Source organism: Chiloscyllium punctatum, chromosome 32 (assembly GCF_047496795.1).
Source record: "Chiloscyllium punctatum isolate Juve2018m chromosome 32, sChiPun1.3, whole genome shotgun sequence".
NCBI lineage: Eukaryota > Metazoa > Chordata > Chondrichthyes > Orectolobiformes > Hemiscylliidae > Chiloscyllium > Chiloscyllium punctatum.
In genome coordinates this window covers 49110836-49124960 of record NC_092770.1, presented here as the reverse complement: position 1 = coordinate 49124960, position 14125 = coordinate 49110836, and the positions used below count along the sequence as shown (strand labels likewise).

Genomic DNA, 14125 nt, shown 5'->3' with positions numbered 1-14125 from the left:
CAATGGATCGGCCAGGGTGGTCAGTCTTGTGGATCTTGGGAAGGAGGTAGAACCGGGCAGTGGGTTCTTCATAAAGATGGCTTTTTTCACTGGAGTGTAGGAGGTTGAGAGGTGACCTTATAGAGGTGTATAAGGTCATGAGGGGTATAGTTAGGGTTAATGGTAAGTGCCTTTTGCCTAGGATGGGGTATTTCAGGAGGAGGGGTATTTTTTAAAATGAGGAGAGAGATTTGAGAGACATGAGGGCCAAATGTTTTACACAGAAGGTGGTTCATGTGTGAAATGAACTTCCTGAGGAATGGTAGATGTGGGCACAGTTACAATATTTAGATAAGTGCATGAATAGAAAAGTTTTGGAGGGATAATGGCCAGGAGCAGGCAGGTTGGACTAGTTTAGCTTGGCATTATATTTGGCATAGACCGATTGTCTGTTTCCATGCTGTATGGCTCTATGACACTGTGGTAAACAATATAGCAAAGGTATTAAATAGTCATCTTGATAATTGGAAAACGGTTGTAAGATAAAAATGAGAGCTCTTCCAGCAGGATACGCAACAGACATTTAATTGAAAGTTGGGTAATAATAATTGCAGTTGAAAAATGTGGTGCTGGTATAACACAGCAGGCCAGGCAGCATCAGAGGAGCAGGAGAATTGACGTTTCGGGCAGATGACACCTTTGTAATAATTAAAAGCACAGAAATAGAGAACACACACCAGATCATCAACGCCACACTCACAGGAATCCGATTTACTAGAGAGGAAGAAAAGGACAACCAACTCCCATTCCTAGACGTGATGGTACAGAGAACACCGAACGGAGAATTCACCACAAAGGTTTACAGGAAAGCCACACACACAGACCAAGTCCTAAACTATGAAAGCAACCACCCCAACACACACAAACGAAGTTGCATCAGGACACTATTCAAAAGGGCCACAACACACTGCAGCACACCAGAACTACAAAAAGAGGAAGAGGAACACCTATACAAAGTATTCGCCAAAAACGGATACCCTCGCAATTTCATCAACAGATGCCTAAGGGAGAGACAATGGAACGAGGACATACCGCAACCCAAAGGACTAGCCACACTACCATACATCAGGAGCATTTCTGAACTCACAGCCAGACTACTGCGACCACTAGGACTCATAACAGCACACAAACCAACAGCCACGCTCAGACAACAACTCACCAGAACAAAGGACCCGATACCCAACATGAGCAAAACTAATGTAGTGTACAAAATCCCATGCAAGGACTGCAGAAAACACTACATCGGACAAACAGGAAGACAGTTAACAATTCGTATACACGAACACCAACTAGCCACGAAACGACACGACCAGCTATCCTTAGTAGCCACACACACAGACGACAAGCAACATGAATTCGACTGGGACAACACTACCATTATAGGGCAAGCCAAACAGAGAACAGCCAGGGAATTCCTAGAGGCATGGCACTCATCCACAGACTATCAACAAACACATCGACCTGGACCCAATATACCGGCCACTACGGTGGACAGCTCGAACTGACAAACGGAAGCGGCAGAGACAGGCCACTATAAATGCCGGAGGAAACAGCACAGAAGCGCTTCACAGGAGGCTCCCAAGCACTGAGGATGTCACCTAGACAGGGGACGAAACGTTTGCAAGACAAATTCCCAGCTCGGCGAACAGAACCACAACAGAGTACTAGCTTCTAGACTATAAAAAAGCCTCTGACTCTGGGAAACATTTTGACAAGGAAAGATCGGAATTCAATCCAAGTTTGGATGGAGAACTGTTTAAATTTGCACATATTCCCAAAGTCTGAAGAAAAGGGTCACTGAAGCATTTTTCATTTAATTTGCTTATCAATTTTTCAAAAGGAGTGACCAAAACAAAACTGAATCTACTTTGCATGAGTAGTGTTAACAAAAAGAGCTCATGAAATTGGTGCCTTTCCTTCTGAGGAGCCTTCTATAGATTATAAAGTGGCAAGTAAAGTTATTCTCACTATTTATGGATTGGCCCCTGAGACCTCTAGACAGAAATTTTAGAATATTCAGATGCATGTCTGGGAATGGCGTGCATAGAATTTGACAGGATAAAGTAAATAATTTTGACTGTTAGATGCAGACATTAAGGGTATAGTCTACATATGAGGGAAATAATTCTCTTAGAACAATTTAGAAGTTCACTCCTTCTATTGATAAGAGTTCATAGGAAAACAGAAGGTTGCAACAGCAAAATAGACAGAGGAAACAACAGAATGGAATGTGCACAAATTCAACCATTTCATCAGTTACCCACACAAACTGAAGGATAGAAGGGGAGATGGTAAAAGTCAAGAAGCTCAAAGCAAAAAGGGATGGTTACCTATGACCACCTCCTAGGTTGAGAAAGAAAATACCAAAGGTGGAATTAATGTCTGAAGGCACCTTCAAGTAACGTGGTGGATGATGGGGTAATCTATTGGGGTACAGATTGACTTCAATTCAGAGACAGGAGCTGATACTGAGACGAACAACAGATTAAGTCTGATTACAACTGAGACCAAGGATAAACACTGCTGGAGCGTAATTTTTAAAAAGTTGCCCGAGTGTTACAGGGGATTCTTTTCAATAGGAAAAGTAACTCCTTATTCCATTAATATGACAGGTAAACCAACTGCCATACTTAGAGTTACCAGGGCCATTTAAATTCTTTTGCTAAAGAAGGACATGATTTATCTACCTGACGTATAAGATGAATGTCAAAGTTTTAATACATGGTATTAGCGAGGAGTATATGCTCAGATCTTTGTATTGGGATGTATGTGAAGTGTGACCTAATGTTTGGAGTAGCAACTGTAGAGGATGTCCATAATTTACCCACAGACAGAGTTGACCTGCGAAGAGAGAATAATTTGGCAGGAGCAAAGGTAGTAGCATCTCTAGTAGTCACAGAAAGGCCACATCTGCTCAAAGAAATAGAATAGTTACAGAAAAAGGTTCTGTGAACTTTGTCTTCATGTGTGGTGACCCGAGTAATGTCCAAACAAAGTCCATTATGCGAGGTCATATTGGCTTCAAAGACAGATATTTGATTATCTGGTACTTCTTTTGGGAATCTGGGTAATTCAAAAGAAGTATTCAGTAAGTCTTCTCTGGTCAAGGCTCATCAAGTCAATCCAATCCAGAGTTAAGAAGCCTAATTGAATCAAACTGAATTTAAGAAGATTTGGGAGGTCATGTTGCGGCTGTACAGGACATTGGTTCGGCCGCTGTTGGAATATTGCGTGCAATTCTGGTCTCCTTCCTATCAGAAAGATGTTGTGAAACTTGAAAAGGGTTCAAAAAAGATTTACAAGGATTTTTGCAAGGTTTGTAGCTCAGGTTGAGGTTTACTCGCTGAGCTGTAGGTTTGATATCATTACCTGGCTAGGTAACATCAGTGGCAACCTCCAAGTGAAGCGAAGCTGTTGATCTCCTGCTTTCTATTTATATCTTTCTCCTGGATGGGGTTTGTGGTGATGTCATTTCCTGTTCATTTTCTGAGGGGTTGATAGATGGTATCTAGATCTATGTGTTCGTTTATGGCGTTGTGGTTGGAGAGCCAGGCCTCTAGGAATTCTCTGGCCAGACTACTAAGACCCCTTGGAATCCTAGTAGCACACAAACCCACCAACACTCAAACAAAAACTAGGAAACTTAAAAGACCCAGTACAACCCATGGACAAAACCAACGTCATCTACAAAATTCCATGCAAAGACTGCTACAAACACTATGTAGGACAAACAGGAAGAAAGTTAGCTACCAGGATACACGAACACCAGCTAGCCACAAAAAGACACAACCCTCTCTCCCTCGTAGCCCTACACACGGATGAAAAACAAAAAAGACCATTTCGAGTGGGACAACACATCTATCCTGGGACGGGCTAAGCAAAGACATGCCAGAGAATTCCTAGAGGCCTGGCACTCCAACCACAACGCCATAAACAAACGCATAGATCTAGATACCATCTATCAACCCCTCAGAAAACGAACAGGAAATGACATCACCACAAACCCCAGGAACCCCATCCAGGCGAAAGATATAAATAGAAAGCAGGAGACAACAGTTTCGCTTCACTTGGAGGTCGCCACTGATGTTACCTAGCCAGGTAATGAATCGTCTGGATATCAAACCTACAGCTCAGTGAGCAAAGCCTACACCCTAAATTTACAAGGATGTTGCCAGGGAGAGGCTGAACAGGCTGGAGCTGTTTTCCCTGGAGCATCGGAGGCTGAGGGGTGACCTTACAGAGGTTTACAAAATTATCAGGGGCAGGGATAGGGTAAATAGACAAAGTCTTTTCCCTGGGGTCGGGGAGTCCAGAACTAGAGGGCATAGGGTTAGGGTGAGAGGGGAAAGATATAAAAGAGACCTAAGGGGCAACTTTTCCATGCAGAGGGTGGTACTTGTATGGAATGAGCTGCCAGAGGAAGTGGTGGAGGCTGGTACAATTGCAACATTTAAGCGGCATTTGGATGGTTGTATGAATAGGAAGGGTTTGGAGAGATATGGGCCGGATGCTGGTAGGTGGGACTAGATTGGGTTGGGATATCTGGTTGGCATGGACAGGTTGGACCGAAGGGTCTGTTTCCATGCTGTACATCTCTATGACTCTAAGATGAATTCTGAAATTTTACTGTAGTAAATTGTCTGTAACTTTGAAATCACAAATCCTGAATTTGCCTATCTGTACCAAAAAATAGGTATCAAAAGTCAACATCCACAGGCAAAAATCAAATATCCACAATTTTTAACCTATCTACAGTACAGTTTTGTGGTGCAATTTTTGTAAAGTGTACCAAATGGTAGGACAATCACAACCTGCCATCAAAATAGCACTTTTAGTTCTTAAAACATTTTTTGAGGAAATATTTAGAAGGACATTGAAAGAATACGTGAGATCTTTACTAAACACAAAACAGTGCAATCCTGTATGCTCTATCAAAACAGTGTATCAATATCGTGGTTTCAGAACTAAATACTTGAATTGAATGTTATTTGATTAACTTTAGCTCTATGTGCTAAATTCAATACGAATATAAAATTCTGAGCATTTCGAAACAAAATAATGAATATAAAATTGATTCTTGTTCAAAGAAAATTTGATATTCAACCATAATCTAGTTGAATAGTGGATCAAAGGCTCAACGTAATTTACCTGAGTTTTCTTTATGCCCCCTTGATAGCCTAACCTAACATAAATCTATTCCATTGCATTTTGAAAATTCCAACCTGAGTCAATTTATTGACATCATGAGTATTGATGTTTCCAAATCAATATTTCCAAAAGAACCTAGATGCAATTCTGCTTCTAGGTCAACTGAGATCCAATCTTCTTATATTTCACTCTCACTTCATCTTATTTGTGTTGAATCATCACAGAGAAAGCATTGTTGTTAAATGGACAAGCTCTGTGCCAAAAGAGACTTTTCAACAGCTTATGAATTTTGTTTAGTACTGAGCCTTTTGAACTTGTGAAAGAACCAAGCATTACATGTTAAAAAAATCAAAAAGTTGTTCAATTCAGAAGACTTCATGAAATAAAAATCCATTTCTTAAAATATTCTTTGCAGTTACAAGTCTTTAGAATGCTTTCTGGACAAAGCTAACTTCTGTACACCTTAGCATCCTGCTTTGTCAGGTGTATAAATCTATTGAATAAATATACAGTCATTACACACTTCTGTGAACTGAATATTAATAAAATATTCAAATAGTTCAATATGTATAATCTTTCTCAGCTTTTCATTAAAATTATGTGAATTGATAAATTTCAAATGCTTTCTCATTAGACTGCAATGACAATACAATGAAAATATATAAAACAGTAAGTATTAGACTTTTCACAGCTAATAACATCCAAGATGGGAGACAGTAAAGAGAGAGACACACAAAGAGAAAGCTACGTTTGAGGGTTATAGCAACTTAAATTGTGCTTTTAAACTTTTTTGCCTGCGATTGCATTGTGGACTATCACATCGCTTTTGAATGTAGGTGGTGCCATTAGTACAAACCAGACTGGTCACAGTTAAACTATAGTGGTTTTAATCCAAAATAAATTCACATCAGTCTTAGACCATTATAATCATGGATACGGAAGTAAAGCGGTGCTTTCTCAGCCTTTAGTTTTAACTTCTGCAATTGTTAGATCATAACAAAAGTATTTTCCATCGCTTGAAAACGAGAGCTTTTATTTCAACCACAACAGTTGACTATCCTCTACTTTTCATTACAAAAAAACAAATCAATCAGTGGAGTATGAGAATCTGGAAAGCATTCTCAAGACTTGTAATTGACCTTGCAAAGAATATTTTAAAAAATAAATTTTTCTTGATCTTATTCTATATTAACAGCATTACAATTTTCTCTATTTCCAAAGCAAGAAAATTATCAATTTCAATGAATATTACTTCTAAATTTTTAAAACTTCTGGATATTAACTTTGACAAACTATAAAATCTCACCAACAGATTTGAAAGAGCTGACAACTGAAAAATGGTTCCAGCTATAACTTGCGTAAATAATTAACTTAAACAGGAGGTAAAAATTAAGCACGAGAAGATCTTTAGATTCAAAATGAATGCATGCTCCTGTGGGGAATGTCAAATTTTAAAAAATAAAAAAGTACATGTATTTAGTTCATTTAAGCAGGTTTTGTTTCTACTATTATTTTTCCTTTATAAAATTCAAAATCTAAGTACCATGTTAATTACAAATAAACCAACCACACAATTCCGCCAAGAAGTTAATGCAGCACTACACTACATCTGATATTCCCATCCCAATTCTCTATAAAACAGTAGTTTCTCCTAATCCAGGATACCTTCCTCCATTATCCCATCCTTCAATTGTGCACAGGCAGTCTCTAACCCTCCAGCTCACAAAAGCACTCTGATTCCTTTCTTCTTCCTTCCATCACTTCAACCTGACAATCTATTGTCCTCACAAATGACCAATTCATATTTGCTGTTCAGCTAATATGCAACTTCCTGTCAGCCCAATTTGAACTGGCAGTTTCCTTCCTTAACAAATTTCCTCAGGTGAAGTTGGTGCTCTCTCCTTCTTTACCATTAGTTGATACTATCAAGCTCTTGCCTTCCCAACTCCAAAACTTCTACTCCCAGCTGCATCCCTTATTCAGCTTCCATTCATTTCCTCTTTGTTGCTATTCTTTCTTCAACCACTACAGAACACTCAGAATCAAGCTCTTAACAGTCAAAACCTTTGGCCCCTCCCCCTCCAACTTTACTGCTACCACTAACAGTTACAATTTTGGATAATGCATGTTATGGTCAGGAATTCAGCTCTGCAGTGGTTCAACTCACTGATAGTAGTGGACAGAGAAGCATGAAAGAAAAAAAAACACAAAAACCTGCAGATGTTGGAAATCAGAAACAAAATCATAAATTGCTTAAAGATTGCGGAATATTCTGAAGAAGGGTCATTAGACCCGAAACATTAACCCTGCTTTGTCTCCACAGATGCTGCCACACCTGCTGAATTTTTCCATCAATTTTTGATTTTGGTTAATATTAGAGAAAGCTCTTCAGTCTATTACCAGGTAGAGGGGACTGAGCGGAGAGAGACACATATGGACTTGATTTATGACAGCAAGTATTGACCAACACCATGAATCACTTAGAAGTTGGCACATACGAGGATTTCTTACCTGCCAACAAATCATCACTCTGGGAAAATCCTAACCCACGAAGCAAGTGGAGAATCCGAATAGTTGGTTCAAACAATCCTACATTCCTGGAAAGAAAACAGGTAAATAAGAAGAACACATGCATTTGAAAAATATAAACATTATTTTAAAACGAATTCTAGGTAATCCAAGATGGTGGATGGAAAAGATTGCAGCTATAAATGCTGCTCCTCTTTTGAGGTATTTTAGGTGTTAGAGCTGATTTTCTCAAATTTCAAGAGCTGTAATTGCTGTTTTGCAAGCTGTTTCACTGCTTTAGAACTTTGGGGAAAGATCAAAACAATGGCACTTTAAAAAGGAGGAAGACAGACAAAAGCAGAGATCACATGGTCAGTGAGGAAGAGAGAAAGAAACCTACACTGCTGATGACAAAGCAGTGAATCTGCACAGCTACTGCCTTTGATGTTTGAGCTCAAGTATTTCAGAACATCGGAGTACATCTTAAAAAAATTAATAAACATTGAAAATCACAGCTGACTTTGGAGGAAGCTGTGTGGGAGAGCTCACACCATGGGAGCAGATAAGCGCATAGTTTTTGAAGTGTAACCTTGCTGTTCTTTTTTTTGGAAGTCTACAATAGTGAGTAGAGTGGGTTCTTTTTGATCAAAGGGTCTGTTTCCATGCTGTACGTCTCTACGATTCTATGTTTTCAGATCTGTCACTTGATTAAACTTTAAAAATACAAAACACAGGTACTAAGTTAGCCTGGAGCAGTGTTTTTTTAGAGCAGTAAGACTGTGCCATTTTCTGGGTCTGTAGATTGTTAGGGTACAAAGATCGCCTTTAACAGAGTGATGTGCTCTTCCTGTCAGATGTGGGGATTAGGGAGCATTTGCAGGTTACTGTTGATTATGCGTTTGTTTGTGAATCCAATCCTATTACATGGGTCGGTTGGAGTGACAGTGAGAGGCAATGAGAAATTTACAGGACCTATGGGGTAGTTATAGGAAGGGATAAAAACTGTGGATACAGTCAGGTAGATGGGTTACCTCCAGGAAAGGTAGGCGAGAGGGGTAGGTCATACAGGAGTCTTCTGTGGTTATCCCATCTCAACAAAGTATGCGGTTTTGGAAAACGTAGGGGGTGATGGACTCGCAGGGGAATGTAGCACGAACAGCCAAGTTTCTGATACTGACACTGGTTCTAGTATAATGAGAGGCAGATCAGGTTCCAAGCGATCAATTGTGATAGGGGACTCTCTGGTCAGATGCACAGACAGCTTCTGCAGTCAACAGCCTTCCTGGTGCCAGGATCGAGGATATCTCAGAGAAGGTGCAGAATATTATCAAAGAGGAGAGGAACCAGCAGGAAGTCGTTGTACATATTGGAATTAATGACAGGAAGGAAAAAAGATGAGATTCTGAAGGGAGAATATAGGAAGTTAGGCAGGAATTTAGAAAGGAGGTCCTTGAGGGAATCTGTTTTACTTCCGTTGCCACAAGCTAGTGAGGGTAGGAATAGGAGGATAATGAATGCGTGGCTGGGGAGCTAGTGCAGGGGAGAAGGGTTCACATTTTTGGATCATTGGAATATTCTTCTGGGGCAGAAGTGACCTGTATAAGGAGGATGGATTGCACCTGAATTTGAAGGGGATGAATAAACTAATCAGGGAGATTTGCTAGAGCTACTCAGGATTTAAACTAGTAAGATGGGGACATAAGGAGACAGTGAGGAAAGAGACCTATTCTTGGAAAATAAGGCAGGCAAGTAACTGAGGTGTCGGGGTGGGGGGTGGGGTGGGGGTGGGGGTGGGGGGGAGGGGGGGTGGGGAGAAGGGCGCACAGTTAAAGTTCTAAATTGTAGAAAGGCCAATTTTGACAGTATTAGGCAAGAACTTTCAAAAAAGTTGATTGGGGGCAGATGTTTACAGGTAAAGGGATGGCTGGAACATGAGAAGCCTTCAAAAATGAGATAACATGAGTCAAGAGACAATACGGTCCTGTTAGGGTGAAAGGCAAGGCCGGTAGTTGTAAGGAATGCTGGATGAATAGAGAAATTAAGGTTTTGGTTAAGAAAAAGAAGAAAACATATGTCAGGTATAGACAGCAGAGATCCAGTGAATAGAAGAGAATAAAGACAGTAGGGGTATACTTAAGAGGGAAATCAGGAGGGGAAAAAAGGAGACATAGCTTTGGTAGACAGGGTTAAGGAGAATCCAAAGAGATTTTATAAATACATTAAGGACAAAGGGTAATTAGGGAGAGAATAGGATCCTCATTGATCAGTAGGGCAGCCTACATGTGGGACCGCAAGAAACAGGACACTATTTTGCACTAGTGTTTACAGTGAAGGTGTAGAATGTGGGGACATATCTTGAAAAAATATCCATATATGGAGGTGTTGGGGGGGGGGGGGAGATGGGGGAGAAAGGGGGGAGGTTGTAGCTCTTAAAATGCATAAAGGTGGATAAATCCCCGGGACCCAATCAGGTACACCCTAGAACTCTGTGGGAAGCTAAGGAAGGGATTGCTAGGCCCCTTGCTTGCTGAGATATTTGGATCATCGATAGTTACTGATGAGGTGCTGGAAGACTGGAAGTTGGCGAACATGCTGCCACAATTTAAGTAAGGTGAGAAGGAAAACCAGGGTAATATATACCAGTGAGCCTGGCATTGCTGGTGGGGAGGTTGTTGGAGGGAATCCTGAGGGACACGATGTACATATATTTGGATAGGCAAGAACTGTTTAGGGATGGTCAACATGACTTTGTGCATGGGGAATCATGTCTCGCTAATGTGATTAAGTTTTTTGAAGAAGTAACGAAAAGAATTGACGAGGGCAGAGTGGTGGACATTATCTGTATGGACTTCAGCAAGGTGTTTGACAAGGTTCCTCATGGTAGGCCAGTTAGCAGGGTTAGATCACATAGTATACAGGGTGAACTAGCCATCTGGATACTGAACTGGCTCAAAGGTAGAAGACAGAGGGTGATAGAGGATCGCTTTTCAGACTTGAGGTCTGTGACCAGTGGTGTGCCACAAGGATTGGTGCTGGATCCACTGCTTTGCCTCATTTATATAAATGATTTGGATGTGAATACAGGAGGTGTAGTTAGTAAGTTTGCAGATAGTACCAAACTTTGAAGTGCAGTGGACAGCGAAGAAGGTTACCTTCGAGTACAACAGGATCTTGATCAGATGGGCCAATGGGCTGAGGAGTGGCAGATGGAGTTTAATTTAGATAAATGGTATGACATTGTGGAAAGGCAAATCAGGGCAGGATTTATACACTCAATGGTGAGAACCTGGGGATTGTTGCTGAACAAGGAGATCTTAGAGTGCAGGTTCATAGTTCCTTAAAAGTGGAGTCACAGCGGATAGGGACAAAGCCATTTGCTATGCTTTCTTTATTGGTCAGAGCATTGAGTATAGGAGTTGAGAGATCACACTGCAACTATACAGGATATTTGTTTGCTCCCTTCTGGAATGTTTTGTGCAATTCTGGTCTCCCTGCTATAGGAAGAATGTTGCAAAATTTTAAAGGGTTCAGAAAAGATTTACAAGAATGTTCCAGGGTTGGAGGGTTTGAGCTATAGGGAGACGTTGTTTAGGCTGGGGCTGTTTTCCCTGGAGCATCAGAGGCTGAGGACTGGCCTTATAGAGGTTTAGAAAATCATGAGGGGCGTGGATAGGGTAAATAGACACTGGCTTTTCCCTACGGTGGGACAGTCAAGAACTAGAGAACATAAGTTTAGGGTGAGGGGGGAAAGATTTAAAAAAGGGACTTAACAGCCCTGGTCTTTCTTGGTGGTCCAGGCTAAGGGTTTAGAAAGTGCTTTCAAAGGATTCTAAGTGAGATTCTACCATACAGCTGTGTGTAGTTGGGACACAGCTACCACTGCGCTGGTGGTGAACAGAATGAACATTCAAGGAGGTGGATGTGGTGCCAATCAAGGAGCTGCTTTGATGTGGATGATAGCGAGCTTGAATGCTGTTCAAGCTGTACCCATACAGGCACACCACGTATTCATTTAGGGGATGTGGGTATCATTGGCTAGGATGGGATTTATTGTCTATCTCCAACTGCCCTCGAGAAAGCAGTGGAGAGCTGCCTTCCGATATTGCTGCAGTCCATTTGGTTTAGGAACAACCAAAATGCTTTTCAGCAAGGATATCCAGGATTTTGACCCATCAGTCCTGAAGGAATAATGATTAATTTCCAAGCCAGTATGGTGAGAGGTTTGGAGGGGAACTAGAAGGTAGGTGTTTTTTCCGTCCATCTGCTGCCCTTGATGGCAGTGGTTGTGGGCTTGGAAGCCTTGACGAATTTCTACTGTGCAACTTGTAAATGGTACACAGTGTTGCTACGGTACATTGCTTTTACACTAAATTTACAACTTTTTTTATTTGCATGCCTGAAATTCAATGTTTTAGTGCATAAGAACCCAAGTTTTTAGCACAGCATATAGTGGTAAAAACCTCCAATGCCATGAGAGAATACCAAGCATGCATGGAACAACGATAAGGGCAAGGAAACTGAATTAATAAAGCATGAGATTAGTTATGACTGGTAATTGTTTCCTATATCAGCAAAGCTTGCATACAGTGATGTTCTGCAGGATTCGTGAAAAAATCAAGATGGCATGTTGGAGCTGCCAACAGCTGAAGGTAAAATAAAATAGCTGCCTGTGGTTTTCCGTAGACATAAGGTAGCTAAAGAGAATTGCTAACTGAATACAACAGTTCCCACAGGCAGAAAATATGGGAACTTTAGTGAAATCAGGCATTTCCGATAAGGGAAACTCAGATGAAAACTTTTAGCAAGCCTGTTTAAAATTTAGTATGTTACTTAGTATGGCTAAAAGGGGAAAAGTCTGATCCCACCATAATCAAAGATTCTTTTGGGTAATTGTTATTGCATATTATACATGTAGGTACACTAAAATTATAAATGTAACCAACAAACTAACACTAAGGAATTTAGGTAAATTGCTTTAAATAAACGGCTGCAGATAAAAAAGAGAAACCTCCATCTTGCTAGCAGGGATGATTGAATCATGTCAGTATGGGAATGTTCCTGATAATAGGGAGACTTGATAGCAGGAAAAATTGTGGTCAGGATGCCCAGCAAACATTAGAACATGGAAAGACCTACGGTTGTCCATGAAGTTGCGCATCATTGATCGTGTATTTACAGGATGTGGATAACACTGATGTCGATGTTGCAAATAATCACTATAACGTGAAATATACAAATACCCTGCACTTTATTGGGAGAGTTAGAGTGCCTTGGAGTCTGTTTCCAGAGGCCTCTCCCACACCGCATTGGTAAGGAGCTCTGAATAAAGATTGATTTGTTCTAGTAAACATAGAACTCAAGACTCCTTTATAAAATCCCTCTCCAACAGTGCATCAGAAAGTGTGGGTGATTTTTTAAAAAAATACATTATATTTAGCATTATTCTCAACATTAGAATTTATTCTTACAGCTTCCTTAAAAAAAACATTTGGTGCAACATAATTTATGGAATAACTTTTAGATAAATTAGAAACAGGAAAGTGAATATTTGAAACATCTTTTCTGACATCAAATCCTGTATAGCTGATTGGTACATTCAATACACATGTGGTTAAGAATAACGTACTATTGTTCATAAATAACCTCCAAATTCCCACTCAACCTAACAGAGGTTCAATGGGAGTTGGTGGCCTGAGAATAATTCATTTCAAGGTTTTACCACAGTTCAAATTATCAACATACTTCAGCATGAAATGAAAGCTGTTGATACTACTCCTAGCCACAGCAGGAAAAGGTAACCCTTTTTATTAAAATAAATATTGTAAAATGCTCACTTTTACTAATAATAGCAACACTTTTTCCCCTCAAAATTAAGCATTTAGTGGAGAGACAACTAAGGTTCAAGGCTTTAAAGGATATAATTCATAGCCAAACATCAAGCATATAAAACATGCAATGTATTTCAATAACCTGGAAGCTTCAAAATGATTAACGTGAAACTAATGCAACTGCCATTGACAATAAATATAACCTGTGAAACTGTTACTCGCATGCATGGCTGACTCCCATTTTTATGAACCTTTTAAAAGGTTCATTTTACTACAACATGTTCTCCACATTAATGAGATTTAGAAAAAGTGCTTTAGATTATGGAAGCTAACAATGTAAAGTTTTATCTCCAAGGACCTTGAATGCACTCTCTTTAACTACCAACGAGAACATAGAGTCTGACAGCAGCATACATATTCTATTCTTCCTTTACCACTTACTTCATCCTACTTTGATGTATTCTTAAAAAAAGTTCCAATCCTCAAGTGTACTCCTACTTTTGGCCACTTTATGGGCCTTTTTAAAATTTTATACAATTCTGAACTTTTTTTGTCAACCAGAGTTGTCTGACCTTTTTGAGTGTTTGTATCTTAAAGAAATG

General features: G+C 40.0%; 1 protein-coding gene across 2 annotated transcripts in view; it reads right to left on the bottom strand.

The window, feature by feature from the left end:
* The window catches only part of atxn10 (ataxin 10), a 215871-nt gene that overhangs the window by 180098 nt on the left and 21648 nt on the right, over positions 1–14125 (bottom strand). For both annotated transcript variants that reach the window (XM_072552311.1, XM_072552312.1), the window contains exon 3: positions 7699–7784. In XM_072552311.1, the coding sequence (XP_072408412.1) occupies positions 7699–7784 (86 nt within the window). The remainder of the gene's footprint in view (positions 1–7698; positions 7785–14125) is intronic.